This window comes from Pan paniscus, chromosome 14 (assembly GCF_029289425.2).
Source record: "Pan paniscus chromosome 14, NHGRI_mPanPan1-v2.0_pri, whole genome shotgun sequence".
NCBI classification, from domain to species: domain Eukaryota; kingdom Metazoa; phylum Chordata; class Mammalia; order Primates; family Hominidae; genus Pan; species Pan paniscus.
In genome coordinates, this window is record NC_073263.2 from 49,430,847 (window position 1) to 49,457,629 (window position 26,783).

Sequence of the window (26,783 nt, forward strand, 5' to 3'; positions counted from 1 at the left end):
GCAATCTATACATCTGACAAAAGGCTAATATCCAGAATCTACAAGGAACTTAAACAAATTTACAAGAAAAAAACAAACAACCCCATCAAAAAGTGGGAGAAGGATATGAACAGATACTTTTCGAAAGAAGACATTTATGCGGCCAAAAAACATGTACTTTTCAAAAGAAGACATTTATGCAGTCAAAAAACATACAAAAAAAAGCTTATCATCACTGGTCATTAGCGAAATGCAAATCAAAACCACAATGTGATAGCATCTCATGCCAGTTAGAATGGTGATCATTAAAAAGTCAGGAAACAACAGATGCTGGAGAGAATGTGGAGAAATAGGAATACTTTTACACTTTTGGTGGGAGTGTAAATTAGTTCCACCATTGTGGAGGACAGTGTGGTGATTCCTCAAGGATCTAGAACCAGAAATACCATTTGATCCAGCAATCCCATTACTGAGTATATTCCCAAAGATTATAAATCATTCTACTATAAAGACACATGCACATGTATGTTTATTGTGGCATGATTCACAATAGCAAAGACTTGGAATCAACCCAAATGCCCATCAATGATAGACGGGATAAAGAAAATGTGGCACATATACACCATGGAATACTATGCAGCCATAAAAAGGATGAGTTCATATCCTTTGCAGGGACATGGATGAAGCTGGAAACCATCATTCTCAGCAAGCTAACACAGAAACAGAAAACGAAACACCGCATGTTCTCATCATAAGTGGGAGTTGAACAATGAGAACACATGGACACAGGGAGTGGAACATCACACACCGGGGCCTGTCGGGGGGTGGGGGGGCTAGGGCAGAGACAGCATTAGGAGAAATACCTAATGTAGATGACAGGTTGATGGGTGCAGCAAACCACCATGGCACGTGTACACCTATGTAACAAACCTGCACATTCTGCACATGTATCCCAGAACTTAGAGTATAATAATAATAAAAATAAAAAAGAAAACTTACAGCCAACATCATCCACAAAAATGAGAAGCTGAGAGCTTTTCCTCTAACATCAGAAACAAAGCAAGGATGCCCACTCTTGCCGCTTCTATTCAACACAGCACTAGATGTCCTAGACACAGAAATCAGGTAAGAAAAATAAAAAGCATCCAAAGAGAAAAGGAAAGGTAAAATTCTGTGTTTGCAGATGAGATGTTGTCATATGTAGAAATCCCTAAAGATTCTGCACACACACACAAAAAACTCTTAGAATAAATCAGTTCAGCAAAGTTGCAGAATACAAAATCAACAAACAAAAATAAGTTGCCTTTTAATACAGTAACAGTGAACAATGTGAAAAGGAAATTATGGAAATAATTCCAGTTAAAATCAAAGAGAATAAAATACTTAAGGATAGCCTAATCGAGGAGGCATAAGACTTATGAACCGAAAACTACAAAACACTGCTGAAGGGAATTAAAGAAGACACAAACAGGCAGGGCGCGGTGGCTCACGCCTGTAATACCAGCACTTTGGGAGGCTGAGGCGGGCAGATCACGAGGTCAGGAGATCGAGACCATCCTGGCTAACACGGTGAAACCCTATCTCCACTAAATACAAAAATTAGCTGGGCGTGGTGGCGGGAGCCTGTAGTTCCAGCTACTCGGGAGTCTGAGGCAGGAGAATGGTGTGAACCCAGGAAATGCAGGTTGCAGTGAGCTGAGATCATGCCACTGCACTCCAGCCTGGGTGACAGAGCGAGACTCCATCTCAAAAAAAAAATAAAAAATAAAATAAAAATAAAAAGACACAAACAAATGGAAAGACATCTTGTGATCACAGATTGGAAGACTTAATATTGTTAAACTGTGCATACTACCCTAAGCAATCTACAGATTCAATGTAATCTCTATCAAAATCCCAATGGCTTTTTTTTATAAAAATAGAAAAATACACTAAAATGCATACATAATCTCAAAGGACCCAGAACAGTCAAAACAATCTTGAGAAAAAAAAAGAAACTAGAGGCCTCACACTTATTTTAAAATATATTACAAGGTTACAGTTATCAAAACAGCATAATGCATAAAAAAACAGACATATAGACCAATGGAATAGAACAGAAAACCCAGAAATAATCCCTCAGGTGTATGATTAAATGATCTTCAACAATGGTGCGAAAGCTACACAAGAGGACAAAAAGAACAGTCTCTTCAACAAACGGTGCTAGAAAAATTGGATATCCACATGCAAAAGAATGAAGTTAGACCCTTACCAATACTACTATATGCAAAAATCTACTCAAAATAGATTAAAGACCTAAACATAAAACCTGAAACTATAAAACTCATAGAAGAAAACGGAGAAAAAAGTTTATGACATTGGCTTTAGCAATGATTTCTTAAACATGATACCAAAGGCACAGGCAGAAAAAAAGCAAAAATTGACAAATGGAACTCTATCAAACTTAAAAACTTCATAGCAAAGGAAATAATCAACAAAGTAAAAAGGCAATCTACAAAATGAGAGAAAATATTTGCAATCCATATATCTGGTTAAAAGCTGAAATTCAGAATATGTAAGATCTTCTACAACTCAATAACCAAAAAAATAAAAAATAAAAAACCCAAACAAAAAAATCTAAAGATGGGCAAAGGACTTAAATAGACATTTCTCCAAAGCAGATCTGCAAATGGCCTGTAAGCATATGAAAAGATACTCAGTATCACTAATCACGGGGGAAATGCAAATAAAAACCACAGTGAAATATAATCTCACATCCTTTAGGATGGCCACTACCAAAAAAACAGAAAATGAATGTTGGCGAGGATGCAGAAAAATTGGAAGCTTTATCTGCTGTTAGTTGGAATATAAAATGGTACGGCTCAGCTAGGTGCAGTGGGCTCATGCCTGTATTCCCAGCACTTTGGGAGGCCAAAGCAGGCAGAACACCTGAAGTCAGGAGTTCAAGACCAGCTGGCCAACATAGTGAAACCCTGTCTCTACTAAAAATACAAAAACTAGCCGGGCATGGTGGTGCACGCCTGTAGTCCCAGCTACTCAGAAGGCTGAGGCAGAAGAATCACTTGAACCCAGGAGGCGGAGGTTGTGAGCCGAGATCGCACCACTGCACTGCAGCCTGGGCAACAGAACGAGACTCCGTCTCAAAAAAATACAAAAATAAAAAAATTAGCAGGGTGTGGTGGTGGGTGCCTGTAATTCCAGCTACTCAGGAGGCTGAGGGAGGAGAATCACTTGATCCCGGGAGACTGGGGTTGCAGTGAGCCGAGACTGCACTACTGCACTCCAGCCTGGGAGACATAGCGAGACTCTGTCTCAAAAAAATAATTAATTAAAGAAAACGGTACAGCTGCTATGGAAAACATTATAGAAGCTTCTCAAAAAAATTAAAAATAGAATTACCATATGATCCAGTAATCCCACTTCTAGGTATACATCCAAAAGAAATGAAAACAGGATCTCAAAGAAATATTTGAACATCTATGTTCACTGTAGCATTACTGACAATAGCCAAGAGATGAAAGCAATCTGAATGTCCATCAAAAGATGAATGGATAAAGAAAATGCAGTATATACATAAAATGGAATAGTACTCAGCCATAAATAAGGAAACTTTGTCATACGCTACATCATGAATAAACCTTGAGGACATTATGCTTAGATAAACCAGTTACAAAAAGACAACTACTTCAGGTATCTAAAATACTCAAACTTTTAGAAACACAAAGTAGAATGGTGATTACCAGGAGCTGGAGGGAAGTGGGAGAGGGAAAAGGGAGCCGTTCAATGAATAGTTTTAATTTTGTAAGACAAAAAAGTTCTAGAAAATTTAAAGAAAAGAAAAAAAAGATTTGGATATCTGTTCTGCAGATGTTGCACAAAATGTGCACAAATTGTTTTACTCTGTTCCTTTTACCAAAAGAGAAATTAACATTCTCCTTCCTTCCTCTCTCCCTCCTTCCTTCCTTCCTTCTTTCTTTCTGAGAATGCACTATTATACTGCATACTCAAAATGGGTAAGGTAAATTTTTTGTTATATTTTTGACAATCTAAAAAAAAAAATCTCTGAACACCAAAAGCTTGGGGAGCTTTGGGTTGGCAATATTCTGCATAGTGCCACACATTAAGATGCTAGCAAGACAAAACATTCCTGAGAACAGTGGAAACTTCGTGTTTGGGAACCCTCCCAGACCTTGTTGGCTGGTTATGATTTTTATATCCTTTGGCTATAATAAAACTGTAATCCTAACTTTAACATTTTCCTGAGCTCTGTGAGTCGTTCTAGGGAATTAACCCTCAAATTTGTAGCTAGCTAGTCAGAAATGAGGGTAACCTGGGGACCACCAAAATTGAGGCTGGTGTCTAAAGTAAGGGCAATCATGTGCAGGACTATGCTCTTAGCCTCTGAAGTTTAGCTAAACTATGGGCACTTAGTATTAGAACTCCTTTCAATATAAAAAAAATTTTTTTTAAATAAAAGAATTCAGAGCCTTCTGAGGCTAAAGAAGAGAACATTAGCAAGTCTAAGTAAAGAGAAATGTTTGAAATGATGGTTTAATTTTCAGTTCCTCTATAAATTTCAAATGAAAGGGTATTCTTCGTTTTCTCTCTAGCAAGGCAGTGCATAATTATCAGCTTTTACAAAGATCTAAAGAGCAGGAAAAAATTCTGATTGAAGAAGAGGCGGTTCAGTTTTAGTCATGCCACTGAAATAGAATATAGACAAATCTACAGATAACCATAAAATATAATTTTATTCAACAGGAGAGGTACAGACCAACAAATCTTTAAAATATTCTAACATTTTAGTTTAGTTTTCTTCCCCCCCCCTTTTTTTTTTTGAGACGGAGTCTCACTCTGTCGCCCAGGCTGGAGTGCAGTGGTGCGATCTGGGCTCACTGCAAGCTCCGCCTCCCGGGTTCACGCCATTCTCCTGCCTCAGCCTCCGGAGTAGCTGGGACTACAGGCGCCTGCCGCCACGCCCGGCTAATTTTTTGTATTTTTAGTAGAGACGGGGTTTCACCGTGTTAGCCAGGATGGTCTCGATCTCCTGACCTTGTGATCCGCCCGCCTCGGCCTCCCAAAGTGCTGGGATTACAGGTGTGAGCCACCGCACCCAGCCTCTTTTCATTTTAGTTTTACTCTCTTTTTATACCAACTGGTAAAAGAAATGAAAAGCCACAGAGAAGGCAACACGAGGAGAAAAGTTAATATTAAATTCTCACTAAAGTAAAAATTAAGTCAACAATTGGTTATAAGTTAGAAAAAAAAAGGAAATAATAATACATAGAAGAAAGTGGAGTCTCTATTTGTCTTAATTCCACAACCAATTAGAAAGAAACCAACTTGCATGGGTAAACGTTAAACAATGACTATAGTTCCACATTTAGTCAACACTGTAGAATGAATAGCTATTTCATGTTCAAACGACTTGGCTTCACTTTTAAATCTTAGTAATAAACTTTCAAAACAATTTCATTTCAAGCAAGTAGCTGAAATTTCAAATATATTAATAATTCTACTTTTCACTTTTTTTTTATTTTGACAGTCTCACTCTGTCACCCAGGCTGGAGTGCAGTGGTGCAATCTCGGCTCACTGCAAGCTCCGCCTCCTGAGATCATGCCATTCTCCTGCCTCAGCCTCCCGAGTAGCTGGGACTACAGGTGCCCCCCACCACGCCCGGCTAATTTTTTGTTTTTTTGTATTTTTAGTAGAGACAGTGTTTCACTGTGTTAGCCAGGATGGTCTCGATCTCCTGACTTCATGATCCACCTGACTTCATGATCCGCCCGCCTCAGCCTCCCAAAGTGCCGGGATTACAGGTGTCAGCCACCACGCCCAGCCCTGCTTTTCACTTTCTTAACCTAAATTCTTCTTCTCTTGTTGGTATTTTTTAAAATTTGCCTTAAAATAGGCTTAAATGTAAAAGGCTTAAATGAGAAAGCAGCCATATGATATAATAAAGATCTGTAGCGGGGCATCGTGGCATGCACCTGTAATCCCAGCTACTCGGGAGGCTGAGGCAGGGGAATCACTTGAACTTGGGAGGCGGAGGTTGCAGTGAGCAGAGATGGCACCACTGCACTCCAGCCTGGGCGACAGAGCAAGACTCTCAAAAAAATTAAAAATAAAAATAAAAAATAAACATGTGTATTTAAAAAAAAATCATACGAAGTAAAATTAGAATTCTTAAGCACATTTTATAACTATTTCAGGTAAAGTCAAAAATTGACACAGGAAAATGTCCCACTCATTTGCAGAAGACTGCAGTTGTTTTACCAGAAAAATAAAGTAGTAAATGTGATTTATTAAATAGACTTGACTCAGACCAAAAGTACCCAACAGGCACTAGGCAAATGTTAAGAAATCTAATTTAACAAAGGTATCACACAGAGAGTAGGTACTTGAATTCATTTTCTGGCACGCCAACCCCATAGAAGTTACCTCCCGAAATCAGGATGTGAGAGGTACTAAAGACCAGTAGAACCTATGATACATCTCCTAAAAACAAGTCAGTAATAAAAGTAATTGTTTTCTGTTTTGTTTTAGTTTTGCTTTGCTTATTCTTTTTTTTTTCTTCAACTTTTAAGTTGAGGGGTACATGTCCAGGATGTGTAGGTTTGTTACATAGGTAAACATGTGCCATGGTGGTGTGCTGTACAGATCATCCCATCACCCAGGTATTAAGCCCAACATTCACTAACTATTCTTTCTGATGCTCTCCCTCCCTCCACCCCCACCCCGACAGGCCCCAGTGTGTGTTGATCCCCACCTTGTGTCCATGTGTTCTCATCATTCAGTTCCCACTTATAAGTGAAAACTCACAGTGTTTGGTTTTCTGCTCCTGCATTAGTTTGCTGAGGATAATGGCTTCCAACTCCATCCATATCCCTGCAAAGGACATAATCTCATTCCTTTTTTATGGCTGCAGAGTATTCCATGGTGTATATGTACCACATTTTCTTATCCAGTCTATCATCGGTGGATGTTTAGGTTGATTCCATGTCTTTGCTATTGTGAACAGTGCTGCAGTGAACATACCGATGCATGTATCTTTATAACAGAACGATTTATATTCTTTTGGGTATATACCCAGTAGTGCGATTGCTGGGTGAAACAGTATTTCTGCCTCTAGGTCTTTGAGGAATTGCCACACTGTCTTCCACAATGGTTGAACTAATTTACACTCCCGTCAACACTGTAAAGGCATTCCTTTTTCTGCAAAACCTCACCAGCATCTGTTGTTTTTTGACTTTTTAATGATAGCCACCTGAGTGGCATGAGATGGTATCTCATTGTGGTTTTGATTTGCTTTTCTCTAAAGATCAGTGATGAGCTTTTTAATGACATGTGTGTTGGCCATATGTATAGTTTTTTTTTTTTTTTTTGAAACGGATTCTTACTCTGTCGCCCAGACTGGAGTGCAGTAGCACAACCTCGGCTCACTGCAACCTCCACCTCCCAGATTCAAGCCATTCTCCTGCCTCAGCCTCCCAAGTAGCTGGGATTACAGGAACTCACCACCATGCCCAACTAATTTTTTTATTTTTAGTAGAGACAGGGTTTCACCATGTTGGCTATGCTGGTCTCAAACTCCTCACCTCAGGTAATTCGTCCACCTCGGCCTCCCAAAGTGCTGGGATTACAGGCGTGAGCCACCACACCCAGCCTGTGTCTTCTTTTGAGAAGTGTCTGTTCATGTACTTTGCCCCCTTTTTAATGGGGTTGTTTGCTTTTTTTCTTGAAAATTTGTTTTAAGTTTCTCATAAACTTTGGATATTAGACCTTTGTCAGAAGGATAGATTGCAAAAATCTACTCCCATTCTGCAGGTTGTGTGTTCACTATGATGATAGTTTCCTTTGCTGTGCAGAAGCTCTTTAGCTTAATTAGATCCCATTTGTCAATTTTTGCTTTTGTTGCAATTGCTTTTGGCGTTTTCATCATGAAATCTTTGCCCGCACCTGTCCTGAATGAATGGTATTACCTAGATTTCCTTCTAGAGTTTTTATAGTTTTGAGTTTTACATTTAAGTCTTTAATCCATCTTGAGTTAACTTTTGTATATGGTGTAGGGAAGGGGTTCAGTTTCAATTTTCTGCATGGCTAGCCTGTTCTCCCAGCACCATTTATTAAATAGGAAATCCTTTCCCCATTTTAACAAAAGCAATTTCTAATGATTAGTTAATTCCCATGCATGGGACATTAACTCAATCACAAGTGCTCTTTGTAGTTTAAATAGGTGACTAATTTTTGTTGTTCAACAGAGATCTGTCCACAGGGATTCCCAAAAACATGGCTATACCCCAAAAAGTAACACCAACCAACTCTACATTGGTCTAATGTGATAATATCAAAGAATTTATAATGTCTTCGGTCAAACAGTTTTACTGGTACTACAGTATTTTTAACCTGAATTATAACCACGTATTATTATTAACCAAGTATTAAAATAAAAACATTTTATCCTCAACAAGACCTAAATAGTTGTCAGGAAATTCAAGTTCTTAAGATGAACTCAAATTTGATCCTTTTCCCAAATGCCTTAACATATCTTTAATAATACATATTCAGTATCCTACCTTTACTACAATAAAGATGAATTACTATGGATGGAACTCCTATCTCAATTCATCCAGGTATTTATACCTTGTTTCTGGCTACTATAACAAAAAGTAAAAACATAACTAACAAAATGACAGATGCTGATATATAATGTCAATGAAAAGAAAAATAAAATGTAGTGAAAATAAGTGAATGTGTAAAAATATAATTTATGTAAATTGTGGGTAATATATGAGGTTACTGTCATGGGATTTTTAAAATAACTTACAAACTAAATTCTATCACATAGAATATCACTTAAGAATAAAACAATGCTTCTTAATTTTATATTCTGAGTGGATTTTTACTACCATCTAGTGTTATATCTTTAGAAATACTTCCTTATAAAAATTAAAAGTTGCAAAAGACATATCATTCAAACATTAATAGATTTAATTGTAAATAAGAAAAATCACAATACAGAAAGTTGCTATTTTTTAAAAAGTTGTTCTACATAAGAAAATTATTTTCATGACTCTTGAAATTTTTGTTACTCTAAATTCTACACAATTAATGTTCTACATGATATCCGTACTGGGGCTTTCAAATATATACCCAGTTGCTTCAAAAAACAAGCTAGTTAACACACAGATTCAGCTTGTAAAACCTAATACACTCGAAAAACAGATAATTCTAGTATAAAATGATTATCAATGCTCTCTTCCAAGCACCAGGTCTATAAAGGTATTTTCTCTTCACCAGAAGCTTTATGTTCAACATTTTAGGTTCCATAAAGAGAGGAGAGCTGTGCTAATGTAATACTCCTTAAAACCATATTGTTTGCTACTTAATGTCATCCCTCAATTTACCAAATATTGAATCATATAGTGAAACAAACCCGAAACTATTAAAAAAAAAAAAAAAACCCAAGAAGTTGAGAAAACAGAAGATGAGGCAATGGATACACATTCTTCTAGTGGGTTCAGCAACTTTCTCTTTCATTAGAATATTTTACTATGCTAGATATAATTTTCTCAATCTGGAGATGATCCAGAGATGATTTAAGCTGCTTTTAGTGAATTAACAATTTGAGAATCCCATGAAATTTATTACAGCAGAATTTTTCCTATAATTTTAAGATCATGATATTATATATCAAATTTTATGGCATTAAAGAAGCTGTTTTTTAAATGACATAAATATCATGCTCATGACATACAAACAGATTATAGTTTGTACTTTTAAAATCTTTCCCACATAAATAGAAACAATAATGGACTTTTGAAATTGAATGTCATAAATTTATCGTGTATGTATCATGTCTACAATTACTCACTTGAAATGACCTTTCCATTGTTATTGCAAAGTAGTACTCTCTCCTGGGGTATTTTCGCTCACAGACCAATACTTGATTGCATATTCTGCCCTTTTCTCCCGTTTGCTTGGTAAACAATTTTTTCCCAATCATTTGTGAAGAAACAGCTTTTGCTTCTTCTGGACTAAAATAAGAAAAAGAACTCAAATTTTTCTTTCCTCCAGTTGAGAAAAAGCAAATCCACATAATAGCCAAAATTTTATCTCATCTAATATTTAAATTTCAGTATTTTCATCAATTCAATAAGTAATCTTTAATCAGTCTTTAACAAGGATGATTTTTCCTTAAAAAATATGACTTACGAGAAAACTATCTTCACTCCTCCTTTGAGGCCACTTTCAAATGTTCCTTTTCCTCTACCACCAGCTAAAACCTGTGCCTTTATCACAACATCTTTTGAACCTAGAAGAAAAACACTTCTATTAAATATGAAGCATGGAGCAGCATGCCAGACATAGTATTTTGTTATTTAACATACATATTGACAGGTGTTATTAAATCAAGTCTAATTTATTCACAGTGTCCAAAAATGAGGCATTCTATTTATGTAGATTTTCTAGATTAGAACACTAAAATAATCACTGTCTAAAAGACCCACAATTTTCAAAATTCGTCACTTACATTAAACCATTTCTTTTTTTTTTTTTTTTTTGAAACAGAGTCTCGCTCTGTCGCCCAGGCTGGAGTGCAGTGGCGCGATCTCGGCTCACTGTAAGCTCCGCCTCCCAGGTTCACGCCATTCTCCTGCCTCAGCCTCCTGAGTAGCTGGGACTACAGGCGCCCGCCACCATGCCTGGCTAATTTTTTTGTATTTTTAGTAGAGACGGGGTTTCACCATGTTAGCCAGGATGGTCTCAATCTCCTGACCTCATGATCTGCCCGCCTCGGCCTCCCAAAGTGCTGGGATTACAGGCGTGAGCCAGTGCTGGGATTACAGGCGTGAGCCACCGCACCTGGCCACATTAAACCATTTCTTAAAGTAAACTGAAAATAATTTAACCATTCCTTGACACTTTGGAAAGTGTCATCTAGAACTTTGGAAAGTATCAAAAGTAGAAAATTGAATTTCATGTCTTCCTAACACTTTCCTCCCTCTCTATTCACATGTAAACTTGCTGTCCTGAGAACATTTGAGTTATATACGCTATAGCAGGAATATGTCATGATTTGGGGGATATTACCATTACCAGTATTGATACTGATTTATACTGTCCCACTAAGAGAAAGTTATATTAAAATACATTATTGAGCAGTACTGCATGAGTAGTACTATCAGGAGTTATTAAGGTATCTGTATAAAAAGATTTCAGAATTCTATGCTTGCAAAGCTTATGCATATTTTTAAATAAATGGACTGAATTTTTCTTCTTTAACAGGTACACTGATTACTATTTATCCCTTTTCCTCTCCTTTCTAATTTGCTGTGGAAAACCAGCAAACTGGCTGTTTAGCCTAGATAGTACTCATCATTCATGATCAAGAGTAAATGGGCCGGGTGCGGTGGCTCACTCCTGTAATCCCAGCCCTTTGAGAGGCTGAAGCAGGCGGGTCACATGAGGCCAGGAGTTCGAGACCAGACTAGCCAACATGGTGAAATCTCATCTCTATTAAAAATACAAAAATTAGGCAGGCATGGTGGTACATGTCTGTAATCCCAGCTACTTGGGAGGTTGAGGCACAAGAATCACTTGAATCCGGGAGGCAGAGGTTGCAATGGGCCAAGATTGTGCCATTGCACTCCAGCCTGGAGGACAGAGCAAGGCTGTCTCAAAAGAGTAAATGCTCTGGGTGATGGGTCTCCTAAATGCCCTGAATTGATCATTACACACTGTATGCATGTAACAAAATATAATATGTACCACAAAAATATTATGTATCAGTTAAAAAAAAAAGAGTAATACCTCTTAGAAAGGCATTCTCTGTGTACCAGACAGGCAGAATTTCAGAGCCTCATTTTGCCTCTCATAGCATTTTGCCCATACTGGCAGGGTGGCACCAACTATGCATTATGGCAAAATAATTAACCTTTGAGATCAGGGCTAAAGGTCTCATTGTATTCATTATATCCCAAGCACAAGGAAGTCTCTGGGATATAACAACTACTCCATAAACATGGATTTGAACAGACTGAAGTAGAGTCCTCTACAACTAGGATGTCACTCCACGATGCATTTATCAAGCAGAATGAGAGGAAGCTCCCACCTAATCAGATGAACCAACCAAATCAATGAGGTAGGAAATGGAGTTTGAAACCAAACAAAAACAACCTAAAGTTTACACATTAACAATTATTTTAAAAGAACATTTAGAAAATTACTGATGTAAGCCTTCACCAGAAATACATGCTATTTAAACCAGATGATGACCCTATGCGTAGTCAGCCAAGAGAGTGTTTAAAAAACTTGTCTTTCTCAAACCCCACTTCCATTCAGCCAGGAAATCATACTGGTTCTATCTTCAAATTTATCCAGAATCTTCACCATTCCTCATCACCTGCAGTTTAGACTCTGATCCCAACCACCACTATCTCTTAACTATATGACCTTTGTCCCCCACAGAATATTCTCAAGGCAGCAGCCAAAGCAGGCACACCATTCCTCTACTTAAAACCTTGCACTGAATGCCAGTCTCACTCAGTTAAATGCCAAAGTGCTTACAATGGCCTAGAAGACCTTATAATACCCCCTATACCCTATAATACCCTCTACCCTTTTTATCTCCTAGGTCTTCCTTGTTGCTCACTCTGTTCCAACTGCACTAATCCCCTCACTATTCCTGGGCATGTTCCTGCCTTCAGGACTTGGCTCTAATGCACCCTCTGCCTAGAATACTCTTCACCAGGTGTCCATGTGGGAAAAGCCCCCGATCCTTCAAGTTTCTCTTTAAATCTCATGTTGCCCATGAAGCTTACCCTACTAACCTGCCCATCTGTGACCAATCCCCCTTACCTACTACACTTCTTTCCGCCATAGAATTCATCATCTTCGTACATATGTAATTCTCTTACATATATCATTTGTTGTTTTGCTTCCCCATCAGAAAAGAGGCCCAGGAGGGCAGAATCTTTGTTGTATTCATAGATGTTAACAAGCGTCTGGGAGAGTTCCTAGCACATAATATTTTGCTGAATGTTGAAAAAAAGGAACATTTAAAAATATGAACAGAATTCTTATAAATCTAGATTTTTCACTGCTCTTACGAAAACTCCCAATGGGAAAAACTGGGTGCACAGTACTACAACTAGAGCTGATTAGAAAAAGTATCTTGTTTAGATAAGACAAACCCTTTTCAATTACCCTGTCTCTACTATTCACAAATGTATCACAACTAATATTAGGTAACGAATAGAAACAACTTAGAAATTTCCTTAAAACCAACAATAACGTTCTTATTGAGAGTACTACAGGTAGTCTCTGAACCGTGGCAAATTAGAGAGTTTGTGCCCAAACGGAAGGGAGCAGCCACTATTTATTCCACCTGTTTCTGTTTACCTGTCCAGTCCTGATTTTCCAGCACTTTAAATATTTGTTTATATCCAAAGAAAAAATATTTGTTTATATCCAAAGAAGAGAACTACAATGCAAACAGTGCAAATGTAATGTAAAAAACGGTCATAGTTACACTGTGCTTTACTGAGCTAAATTCAATCATTCCTATTCATTAAACTGGGAACTTAACACACTGACCTATTAAGTAAGAGTAATGAAGCTCTATTTTTTCAAAAACACTTTGCAAGACAGAAGGTTCTTCTCTTCCCCGCAAAGTGTCAATTTCCTTTCTTTAGGAATATAAAGTCTTTAAGGGCAAAAGATGATTCTTCGAAAGTTCCTTCTAAAAAAAAAAAAAGCCCTTCGCAACGAAAGCAAAAAAAAATTTCATGAAATACAGTCTCATCAACTATCAAGAAAGGAAGAAAGATTAGAAGAGAAGTCTGAGGACAACTGGTCGAAACAAACATTTTATTCAATTCCATTAATTCACTCAACAGGTTCATCTACATACCAGACACTGTGCTAGCATTGTAGATACAACAGTGAGTGAGACCTCTCCTGCCCTCATAGAACCTGCAGCCTTATTACATTTGGCACTGCTCTAGTCAGACAAGATCTTTTTTGGATCCCAAGACTGTCTCTCTAAAACACAATCACTATCCCACCTACCTTTAGTCACTCACAAACATTTTAAGCATTCCTTGTATACAGGTATCTAACTAATAAATATTTAAAAGAAAGAAAGAAGGTAAAGTCCTATTATATGCCATTAGAAATCTCCCTCCAGGCTGACATTCATTAATCAGCACCCTTTACATGTATCTATTCAACCAGATAGGGATTCCACCTTAAATATACTAGAAGCCAAACTATCTTTCTATAGTCAATAGGGAAATTATAAAAATTCTGCCAAATCTGTGCCCAGGCGCAGTGGCTCACGCCTGTAGTCCCAGCACTTTGGGAAGCCAAGGGTGGGTGGATGGCTTGAGCCCCGGAGTTTGAGACCAGCCTGGGCAACATGGTGAAACCCCATCTCAAGAAAAAATACAAAAATTAGCCAGGCATGGTGGAGCACACCTAGAGTCCCACCTACTCAGCAGGCTGATACGGGAGAAGTGGCTTGAGCCCAGGAGGTCGAAGCTGCAATGAGCCATGATCACACCACTGCACTCCAGCCTAGGTGACAGAACAAGACACTGCCTCAGAAACAAAACAACACAAACATTCTGCCAAATCCTTACTAAAATCATATTTCCTTGAACTATGAACTGTTAGAGATAATTTGCTCTCAGAACTGACCCCAAATAATATCTACTACATTTATCTGTGCTAATAACCATGCCTTTGATAATCTATTCCAGAAACTTCATGATCTTCAAGCTCACCAACCTTCATTTTGGGGACTCATATAGTCTTTTAAAATATTAGAATTAGATTTCTAACCATTCCTCCATTCCTAACCTCAATTATTCACAACAGGTAAAACTTGCCTCCAGGACAATGCCTCTCAACTTTTTTCACATCATCACACAAACAGAAAATGATGGACATGGTAGGAAATACTGGGTAAAGAGGCTCAGTGGCCCCAAACCCCATGCTAACTCAACTTCTCCTGCCACCACAGGACTGGGAAGAAACAATAGTTTGGCACACCTGTAAAGCATTTATGTTCTATTATATCACTTGTTGAGCAAAGCGCTCAGTTAAGAGTTTTTATGAAGGTCGGGCGTGGTGGCTCACGCCTGTAATCCCAGCACTTTGGGAGGCTGAGGCAGGTGGATCACCTGAGGTCGGGAGTTCAAGACCAGCCTAACCAACATGGAGAAACCCTGTCTCTACTAAAAATACAAAATTAGCCGGGGTGGTGGCACATGCCTGTAATCCCAGCTACTCAGGAGGCTGAGGCAGAAGAACTGCTTGAACCCAGGAGGCGGAGGTTGCGATGAGCTGAGATGGCGCCATTGCACTCCAGCCTGGGCAACAAGAGCGAAACTCCGTCTCAAAAAAAAAAAAAAAAAAGTTTTTATGAAATGAAAATTAGCATTTTATGAATTTTGCAGAAAGTCAAAAAGCAAAAATCACCCTGAAGTAATGAAAAATCAGCATTGGGAATTGCTAGCTAGATGAACAAAACCAAGTGTATTTCTAAGGCCCCTCATTCTACACCTTGTGCAACTAGATCCCATAATCGTTATCTTTTGTTATCAATGACTCACTAAAAACACAAAATTGGGCTGGGCGCAGTGGCTCACGCCTGTAATCCCAGCACTTTGGGAGGCCTAGGCAGGTGGATCACAAGGTCAGGGGTTCGAGACCAGCCTGACCAACATGGTGAAACCCCGTCTCTACTAAAAATACAAAAATTAGCTGGGCATGGTGGCGGGCACCTGTAATCCCAGCTACTCAGGAGGCTGAGGCAGGAGAATTGCTTGAACCTGGGAGACGGAGGTTGCAGTGAGCCGAGATCGCGCCACTGCACTCCAGCCTGGGCGATAGAGTGAGACTCCGTCTCAAAAAAAAAAAAAAAAAAAAACCACAAAATTGTCCTCCGTATTTTCATAGAAGTTTCTAAATTTATCTTTTAAAAACTAGCATTTTTACTCCTCTAGATTTAAATTTCCTTGTTAATTATTAGTCTCCCTCCCACACTATAATCATCATTTGCAATATTCTTTGACAAAAAACACACTTTCTAAATGAACAAGGTATCTGTTCCAAGGGGCTCAAAATCAGAGCTGCCTACCTGCTTCTTATTACTTGTGAGTTCTGGTCCCAGAGAACTTGCCAGAAATACTCATAGTTACAGTTTATCCTGCACATATTATTTCTTTCTTCTGTACCTAAGAATCATTAAGTTTTTATAAGGCATAAGCAAAACAGATTGGCATCTGAATTAATCCTATTCATTTTATGAAAAAGTTTCTATGCAAATTATTTTTTCTGACAAAACAATGGAATTTCACTAAATGAGAAAACATACGGAAAACTAGTTAAAGAAACCAATTATAATAATCAAAAAATAGACACAGTGGCATGTGCCTGTAGTTCCAGCTACTCAGAGGCCTAAGTAGGAGGATCACTTGAGCCCAGGAGTTTCAGACTAGCCTGGGCAACACAGTGACCCTATCTCTAAAAAAAATTTTTTTTGGAATTTTAAAATCTGGAAACGAGGGGAAAACCATTTTTACCGACGTAATTATATATAAATCAGGTCCCATTAACATTAACCATGCAGAAGTTCCAATTATAGGTCACCATTAATTAACAAAAATTTCACCACAATTAGTATGAACTTATACAAAGCTTTTGCTTAATAAAAAGTTTGCTTGTAATCTGATTTAAAATAATTCTTTCTGATTAACAACAATAAAAACAACAAAACTATAAATGAAAAATCATGCTTCCAAGTCAAGGAAATCATGGCCATCTCATTCAAAAACATAGCTTATATGACAGTTTTCTGAACTTGTATATATCCTTAATTTTGAAAGAAAAATCCATTCTAGATACAAATAAGTACTACACAAGATGAATACTTTTAAAATTTCAAACACTTTGAAAATGCTCCTTATCTTTCTTAAAAAATATAAAAGCAAAGTATTCACCAAATCATATTTAAAGCCTATTAATTAAATGTACATAGAAGAAAGATTATTTATGCTCATCTACGTAAAATTGGTGGGATTTAAAATACTGCTAAAAAGAAACTGCAGTGTATAGCTAGTACATCAGCTCATTGTTTTCATGCTACATCTTTAAAAATGTAAGCTTATTTTCTGAAATCAAAAATTATTTTTTGATTAAGAGATTAATCCAAATTGACAAAAGCTATTAAGGCTTCTGTTATCAATAAAGGAATCTGCTAATAAACATGGGCAACTATTAAATTCATTTAATATTTATTCATTTAGTATTTATTGATTACCTAAGTGTCAGGCATTCTTCTAAGATTTTGGGATATATCAGTGAACAAATAAGAAAAAGAAACTCGGGCTGTACGTGGTGGCTCACACCTGTAATCCCAGCACTTTGGGAGGCCGAGGCGGGCAGATCACGAGGTCAGGAGTTCGAGACCAGCCTGGCCAACATAGTGAAAACCCGTCTCTACTAAAAATACAAAAAAATTAGCCGGACATGGTGGTGGTGCTTGTAATACCAGGTACTCGGGAAGCTGAGGCAGGAGAATCCCTTGAACCCGGGAAGCGGAGGTTGCAGTGAGCCAGGATTGCACCATTGCACTCCAACCTGGGCAATAAGAATGAAACTCCGTCTCAAGAAAAGAAAAGAAAAGAAAAAGAAACTCTGCTCTCAAGGAGTTTACATTCTAGCACTCTACTTTTTGTTCCCCTTTGGTTCCATATTTTTCATGACAAAAAAATGGAGGGGGAAGCACAGACCTCTCCTTATAAGCACATAAACAGCTAAGATTTTCCTTCACCATTTCCCTGAAGAATCATCACAACTGCCATCCTTTAAGCTCCAGAGTAGTTAGAGTAGTAGTAGTAGAATTCCCTTCCCCATAATTTTATTCCAACTAAAAACAGGACTTCAGCTTCCTAATGCCAATGTAAGTGACTCCCATGTCACTGGCATTATGGGTGCTCATAATAATAATAATAATAATAATTTTAGAATTTCAATAATAATAAAGTTCTACCTTCTATTTTAAGCAAAGAAAATGTATTTTTTTTTAAAAAGCTAAAAGTTGTTATCAAACCAAAAATAAACTTCAAATCTTCTCAGAGCTCTCATGTCAAGGTGGCAAAAGCTTTTCTTAATTTAGTACCTAATTTTTTGGCAATTGCATAAGCTTCATCTGGTGACTTTGCCACATATCCTTTGGGAACGGAGACACCAGCTTCTTGCAATAATTCCATACTCATGTATTCATGTAGTGAGAGATTCCTTTGCTGTTGCTGCTGTACTTGGAGTCCATGGTTATTAAACAATCCAGAACTTCCCAGAACCTAGAAAGATTGGGGACATATTTATATATGACAGTGATTTGGCAGTCACTCTTGTTAACTACTTGGTTCTTCATAACTATAACAAAACTGTTATATTACATTAGCAAAGTACAATATTCAGAGTACCTGAATTACAGCATAAAACTAAAAGCTAGCCTATCAGCTAAATATCACTGTTACCACTGTCATTTTAATTATTTCCTCATCATCTCTATTCCTTATTTTAGATTTCAGCTTTACTATCATATCTCCAATGATCTACAGGGCAGTTCTACCTCAATGCCAAATTCAGCGGATCTAAAACCAATCTCACCTTTTCCACCAAACCAAAAATCCTTCCCAATTTTCTTCTCTCTACCATTCCTCCACACCTAACAAGTCACCTGGCACTAGATATGTAATAATAAAATGATTTGATACCATTACTCTTTCATACACTCGATACTCAAAACCATGGCTTCATCTGTAGTGGATGCTGCAGTATGCTGCCCAGATCTCCCTGGCACTCCCCATTCAGGACCAAGGCATTCATAGCCCCCGCTGCTGCTGCTGGGAGTGCTGGTTGCTGACAGCTCTCAGCCAAGTCCTCTTACTGGAGCCTAATTGCCCAAAGTCACACCTCCTTCCCACTGTCAGCCTGCACCCAATGACTGGTCAATGGAATCACACATTTAAATGTTATCCACGCATTTCCATAATCTCAATACAGAATGCAGTATACTGAAACATGGTTCATATGAAACACACAGTGTCCTAAGAATTAAATTTAAAGAGGTCATATAAACAATCTGTTTCTTAAAGTAGGTTCATGAGCTTTTGCCTCAAAATTAACTGGGTGCTTGTAATCTGCAGACTCCTGAGACCCATTCTCAACTGCAAAATTAGAATCTCTGGACTGGGCCCAAGGAAATCTGCATTCACAACAAGTCACTCAGTTGATTCTTAAGAACGCTACAGTTATGAGAACTACTAGTCTTACAAATCAATCATATATAATAGCAACTTATTTCTGATCCATTAGCAAGCTAAAATCCTTGGTAACATTTGACCTAGGTAGCTCAATTCCTTGATTTAGTGTGACTTCAATATTAAAAGCCAGCAACCAAGCTGGGCACAGTGGCTTACACCTATAATCCCAGCTACTCCTGAGACTGAGGTAGGAGGATCGCTTCAGCTCAGGAGTTTGAGACTGCAGTGAGCCGTGATTTCACCACTGTCCTCCAGCTTGGTCAACAGAGCAAGACCCTGTCTAAAAAAACAAATAAATAAGTTAAAAAAAAAAAAGAAAGAAAGAAAGAAAAGAAAAAAACCCAGCAACCTCTCAAACTACTGTTTAGTATACCTCCACCTTCTGACTCAGAAATCCCATCCCTGGGTATGTATCAATAGAAATTAGTCCTTACATCTATCAAAAGGCACACATAAAAATGTCTAGAGTGTCCAGAGCAGGCTTATTTATAACAGACAGAAAACAGAAATTAGCTGATTGCCCATCAACAGGAGAATGGATAAACTGTGGTATATGTATATAATAGTATACTACAGAGAAATAAAAAGAAAAAAAGTACTATGGCTCACACATCGATGGATTAATCTCACAAACATAATGTAGAGAGAAAGAAGCCAGCAACAAGAATATATACTTACATGATTTATTTTTATAGCATTCAAAACCAGTCAAAATTAGCCTATGGTGACAGAAGTCATAATTGGTTGCTACCTTCTGTCAGAGAGTATTGATAAGAGAGAGGACATGAGAGCCTTCTGAGGGCTGGAAACATTGTATATCTTGATGCAGACGATGGTTACACAGGTGAATACATACACAAAAATTAATCTAGCTATCCACTTAAGCTGTACATCTTACTGTACATAAATTATACCTCAAAATAATAATAAAAATAAGTGGGTAGGGGAGTAACTAGCATAAGCCTGGCAAAAAGTCATACCCTCAAATATTTTTTGTGATGACTATGAACTAGACAGTGGGCTAGGGACACTAAAAGAATAAAGACACTTGGGTCCCGGCCACAGAGTTCACAGGCATGTAAATAAACAACTGCAATACATATAAGAGCACTAGGTCACTAGCACATAAGTCACTAGGTGGCACCTAATTGGTTAGTTGGATCAGAGAAAATGTCATAAGGTCTCATCCCAGTTTAAATTTTTAAAAAATCTAATGTCTACAAAGAACACTTTGGGGACAACTAGAAAAACCTGAATCTAAACTATATATATTCATGTTACAGCAATGTTGAATTCCTAAGTATGATCACTGCGGTTATTTGGAAGAATGTCCTTATTCTTAAGGACATATGCTGAAATATCTATTTTCAACTAAGGTACACTAGGCTAAAGATACCAAGAAATTGGAGGAGGGTCAGAGAACTTAAAAAAATGTTTAAAACAGGCCGGGCGCGGTGGCTCAAGCTTGTAATCCCAGCAATTTAGAAGGCCGAGGCGGGCGGATCACGAGGTCAGGAGATCGAGACCGTCCTGGCTAACACGGTGAAACCCCGTCTTTACTAAAAATACAAAAAATTAGCCGGACGTGGTGGCAGGCGCCTGTAGTCCCAGCTACTAGGGAGGCTGAGGCAGGAGAATGGCATGAACCCGGGCGGCGGAGCTTGCAGTGAGCCAAGATCGCGCCACTGCACTCCAGCCTGGGCGACAGAGCAAGACTCCGTCTCAAGGAAAAAAAAAAAAAAAATGTGGAAAACAAATTGCTAAATTAAATGTGTGACCTTGAAAGAGTTTCTTAAGACTCCATACTTCTATGTCCTCATCTACAAAAGCAAAGGGTTGGACTAAGGTCCTTCCAAACTCTAGAGCTGCATTTCTTAATACCAGGGTAGAAGAGAGCAACTGTTATAAAGAAAATAATATTGGAAATTTCCATATGGAGAAATGAAGGCTTTTAAATGAACTTCCAAAAAGATAAAGATTTTGACTAGAATGAAAACGTATTTGTCACTAAATTCCCCATTTTCTAAAAACTCAATAGCACTCTTGTAAGATTCATAAGAAGGAAGTTCAAGGTCAAAAAGTCACTTCTATCGGGAAGCAAACTCACAGAACTCACTACCCCTAGGCTGAAAGTATGAACAACTTCAATAAAAATGAAAAAAAAAAAAAAAAAAAGGTAGGGGCGGGAGGGCCCTAAATCAATTCATACTATGACATGTATGAAGAGTTACTTCAGAAAAAAAACCCAAAACTCTGGAATTGACTTAGGACACCAATAATGCCCTTCCACAGTTTTTTGTTGTCAAAGTTGGAAGGAAGATGTTTGTTTTCGAAGTTGTGGAGCCGACTCAAGTACACGGCTTTAGAACCAGACAGCTCTGGGATTAAATCTCAGCTTTGATCTTACCTCCTATATGACCTAGTCCAAATTACTTGTTCTCTTAACCATAATATGTTCAACAATAATGCAGGTATTGAATGACTTCCTCACAGTTGCTGAAAAACCTGAGAAACTACACGTAAAGCGCTTAGCACATTACCTGGCACACATCAAATATTCAAAACAAGGCCAGTAACTACTATGCTATAGCCTATCCAGAAATAAGGCTATACAAAAGATTATTTTCTTACCTCTCCAACTGGTTAGGTAGAAAACATAATCTTATTACTGCTATTAACAAGTAGAACAGTATACAACTACTTGGAGGAGAGGGGAAACTTCCCTACCTTGCCCCACAAAAGGCAAGTCAGTAAGCACCGCTGGTCCTCTGACATTCCCACCTATGACAGCTCCCAAGAAACACAAAAGTACTTTTGAAGGGCATTCCCCCCTGCCCAAAGAGGGGCGGCGCAAGTCTCAGCCCACCGTGCCAGACGCCGGAATGGCAGCAGAAAATGTCCTGACCCCCTCACCTCCACTCAGAGCCCACCTGCTCCCGCCCATCTCTCAGAAACTGCAGGAGCAGCCACGGCCGGGCCGCCGGGGATCCTCGCGGACTAAGGGCTGGGTCAGAGCCGCGCAAACATGGGCTCGCTCGTAGTCCTGGCGAGCAGCACTCCCGGGCAAGTCGCCCGAGGGCCTTGCAGGGCACCCAGAAAATGTCACTGCCGGGGAAGTGACCCCGAGCCGGGCCACTGGACCCCTCACACCTCACCCTTTCTCCTGCCGACCCTCGAGATGACAGCGGACTGGAAGGCATTACCTGAGCAGCGGCCCGCTGGGCCGTCCGAGGCCGGTGGTTCCGAAGGGTGGCCACGGCCACTAGCCTGCCGTAGAACATGGAGGCCGCCATTTCTGAATCGGACCCCGTCCCCTCGGCGCCGCGCGCAGGCGCACAGGCCACAGGCGGCCCAAGGCGCAGCCTCTCTGCAGCGCTCACCTACGCCCCGCCGCCTCGCGCCACCCGTTGGGGGCGGGGCCTCGGGTTAACACTACAGCCGCTAGACCAGCTCCCTGGCGGGCGCGGAGCAAGCTTTGACCTTTGGAACTGGGCACCGCAGCCCCAATATCTGCCCTGCGGTCAGAGCAACCTGAACACTTCCTAGTGAATTGCAATGTAAAGGTGACCAGCGCCGCCACTTGTGTGATCTTAACTTCTCTCAGCCTCAGTTGCCTCATCTGTAAAATGTGTTTCATTCAAGAAATGATTACCCAGTGTCTACTTCGTGCTAAACAGCCTTGAGCCCTTGGCCTACAGCAATGAATAAAACCACTTGTGATGCTCAAAGAGAAGATGGTCGGTGTCACGCGCTTGTGATGCTCAAAGAGAAGATGGTCGGTGTCATGCGCTTCTGATGCTCAAAGAGGAGATCGGTGTCATGCGCATCCGTGTGAAGACACCACCAAACAGGGTGTGAGCAATAAGGCTGTTTATTTTAACTGGGTGCAGGCGGGCTGAGTCCGAAAAGAGAGTCAGCAAAGGGAGATAGGGGTGGGGCTGTTTTATAGGATTTGGATGGGTAGTGGAAAATTACAAAGGGGGTTTTTCTCTTACGGGCAGGGGCGGGGGTCACAAGGTGCTCAGTTGGGGAGGTTCTGAGCCAGGAGAAGGAATTTCACAAGGTTAATCACTCAGTTAAGGTGGGGCAGGAACAAATCACAATGGTGGAATGTCATCAGTTAAGGCAGGAACCAGCCAATTTCCCTTCTTTTGTGATTCTTCACTTGCTTCAGGCCATCTGGATGTACACGTGCAGGCTTGGGCTCAGAGGCCTGACAGTCGGCCACTAGTTACCAAAGCTGGTGGCAGGCTGGAGTCTCCAGGGAAGCTATTGATTGATTGATTGACTGATTGACAGGTTCTTGGTCTGTCACCCAGGCTGGAGTGCAGTGACGCGATCACAGCTCACTGCAGCCTCAACCTCCCATGCTCAAGGGATCCTCCCACCTCAGCCTCTGGAGTAGTTTGGGACCACAGATGTGTGTCACCAGGCTTGGTTGATTTTTTTATTTTATTTTTTTAGGGACAGAATCTCTCTATGTTGCCCAGGCTGGTCTCCAACTCGTGGGTTCAAGCGATCCTCCTGCCTCAGCCTCCCAAAATGCTGGGATGACAGGTGTGGGCAACCACACCCAGCCAAGGATCTGGTTTTTGAAAAGATAAATAAATTTAACAAACCTCCAGCAAGACTGCAAAGAAAAAAGAAAAAGAGAAGACACAAATTACCAATGTGAGGAACATACCAGGGAATATAATTACAGAACCTTCAGACAACAAAAAGGAATGCCATAAATAACACCACACAACATAAATTTGACAACTTTGACAAGATGAACGAATTCTTCAGAAGGCACAAATTACTACAAATAACCTAATATGAAAAGGATAATTTAAATAGTCCTCTAACTAGAGAAAATTGTAATTGTAATTTTTAAACTAAAAAAAAAAAAAAACCTGAGATCTCCAGGCCCAAAAGCTTTCACTGAATTCTATAAAATGTTTACACAAGAATTAACACCAATTCCATACAGCCTCTTCCAGAAGATAGAAGAGGAAGGAACAGTTGCCAATGTACTGTATGAAGTTAGAATCACCCCACTACCAAAGCCAGCAAAAGACCGTACAAAAAGAAAAAAATACCAACACTTCTCATGAATATTGATGGAAAAATCCATAGCAAAATATTAGCAAATATAATTCAGAAATATATAAAAAGAATTGTACAATATGACCAAGTGGGATATATTCCAGAGATGTAACTTTGTTTTAATATTTGAAAATATGTGTAATGCACTATATTTAGAAAAATCACATGATAATTTCGATCAAAACAAAAAAAGTAGTTGGGCACAATGGTTCATGCCTGTAATCCAAACACTTTGGGAGGCCGAGGTGGGAGGATTGCTTGAACCCAGGAGTTTGAGACCAAACTGGTTGGGCCACATAGCAAGACTTCATTTCTATAAATAATTTTAAAATTAGCCAGTCATGGTGGTGTACACCTGTGGTCCCAGCTACTCCAGAGACTGAGATGGGGGGGAAATCACTTGAGCCCAGGAGGTCAAGGCTGCAGTGAACCGTGCCCCTGCACTCCAGCCTGTTACAGTTAAAGGGGGTTGTTCTCTGGCGGGCCGGGGTGGGGGTCACAAGGTGCTCAGTGGGGGAGGTTCTGAGCCAGGAGAAGGAATTTCACAAGGTTAATCGCTCAGTTAAGGTGGGGCAGGAACAAATCACAATGGTGGAATGTCATCAGTTAAGGCAGGAACAGGCCGTTTTCACTTCTTTTGTGAATCTTCAGTTACTTCAGGCCATCTGGATGAATACGTGCAGACTTGGGCTCAGAGGCCTGACAAGAATAAGATGATTGTCTATGTATAAAATCCCAAACATTTTACCAAAAAAAAAAAAAAAAATTCTTTGAATTGATAAGTGAGCCCTGTAAGATCTCAGGAAACAAGAAAAATATACAAAAATCAATTGTATTTCTAGGTACAAGCAATGAACACATGGACCCAAATCGAAAATACAATACCACCTAAAATTCCTTTTAAAAATGAAATGCATGTAAATCTAATAAAACATGAACAGGACTTACCTGCTGAAAACTACACAATACTGATGACATAAATCAAAGAAGATAAATAAGTGAAGAGATATTACCATGTTAATGGATTGGAAGACCTAACACAGTAAAGATGTCAATTCTTCCCCAAATTGATATATACATTTAATGTATTTCTATTAAAATTCAAGCAAAACTGTTTATACATACAGATGTAGTATTATAAACTTTATGTGAAAAGACAAACTAGAATAGCTGAAACCATTTTGAAAAGAACAAAGTGGGAAGAAACAGTCTGAGTTCAACATTTACTATAATAGCTACAATAATCAAGACTGTGTGGTATTGCTGGAGAGAGAGACACATAGATTGATGAAACTTAATAAGAAACCTAAAAATAGGCTCACACAAATATGCCCAACTGATTTTTGACAAAGGTGCAAAAGTAATTCAACGGAGGAAATATGGTCTTTTAAACAAATGGTGCTGGAGGAATTGGACATCCATAAGCAAGCAAACAATCAAAAAGAGCCCTGACCGAAATCTCACATATTATACAAAACTTAACTCAAAATTACCTTAACTGTAAAACACAAAACTATAAAACATTTAGAAAAAAATAGGAGAAAATTTCAAGATCTAAAACTAGGTAAAGAATTCTTAGACAACACCAAAAGCATGATCCATAAAATAAAAATTGATAAATTGTGCCCCATCAAAATAAAAGCTTTGGCTTTGCAAAAGGCCATGTTAAGGTAAAAATTCAGCCAGGTGTGGTGGCTCACATCTGTAATCCCAGCACTTTGGGAGGCTGAGGGGGGTGGATCACCTGAGGTCAGGAGTTCAAGACCAGCCTGGCCAATGTGGCAAAACCTCATCTCTAATAAAAAAATATAAAAATTAGCCAGGTGTGTTGGCGCAGACCTGTAGTCCCAGCTACTTGGGAGGCTGAGGGAGGAGAATTGCTTGAACCTGGGAGGTAGAGGTTGCAGTGAGCCGAGAATGAGCCACTGCACTACAGCCTGGGAGAGACTCCATCTCAAAAAAAAAAAAAAAGGATAAAAAGTCAAGCTACACACAGAGGAAAAATATTTGCAAACCACATCCAACAAAGCTAATACACAGAATACATGAATTACTTTCAAACACAACATATAAAAGCAAATAATCCAATTATAAAATAGGCAAAAAACATGAACATATATTTTCCCAAGGAGGACATATAAACAGCAAATAAGCACATGAAAAGATGTTCAACATCTTTAGACATTGGGGGAAATAAAAATTAAAACAACAATGTGATATTACTACACACCTGTCAGATTAGCTAAAATAAAAAGTAGTGCAATAAAAATGCTGACATGGGCATGAATCATTCATACATTGCTGGTGGGAATGTAAAATGGGAAACAGTTTGTCAGTTTCTTCAAAAAACTAAACATGCAACTACAGTACAACCC

The 26,783-nt window shown here is 39.0% G+C and overlaps 1 protein-coding gene and 1 long non-coding RNA gene across 6 annotated transcripts in view; both read right to left on the reverse strand.

Annotated features, from left to right (window-relative positions):
* Positions 1-23,051, reverse strand: part of SUCLA2 (succinate-CoA ligase ADP-forming subunit beta) — a 59,276-nt gene extending 36,225 nt beyond the window's left edge. Inside the window, exons 1-4 of one of the 3 annotated variants that reach the window (XM_003811416.6) lie at positions 22,524-23,051; positions 18,171-18,351; positions 10,196-10,295; positions 9,855-10,017 (exon numbers count right to left, since the gene is read on the reverse strand). In XM_003811416.6, coding sequence (XP_003811464.1) covers positions 9,855-10,017; positions 10,196-10,295; positions 18,171-18,351; positions 22,524-22,613 — 534 coding nt within the window. In that variant the 5' untranslated portion in view covers positions 22,614-23,051. Of the gene's footprint in view, positions 1-9,854; positions 10,018-10,195; positions 10,296-18,170; positions 18,352-22,233; positions 22,378-22,523 lie in introns of those variants that run through there. The other 2 variants (XM_034936712.3, XM_063595954.1) reach the window with 2 other exon arrangements.
* Positions 23,052-23,173: 122 nt separating this feature from the next.
* LOC129393635 (uncharacterized) overlaps positions 23,174-26,783 on the reverse strand; it is a 35,489-nt gene continuing 31,879 nt past the window's right edge. For all 3 annotated transcript variants that reach the window (XR_010109692.1, XR_010109693.1, XR_010109694.1), the window contains one exon: positions 23,174-23,950. This is a non-coding gene — a long non-coding RNA (uncharacterized LOC129393635). The remainder of the gene's footprint in view (positions 23,951-26,783) is intronic.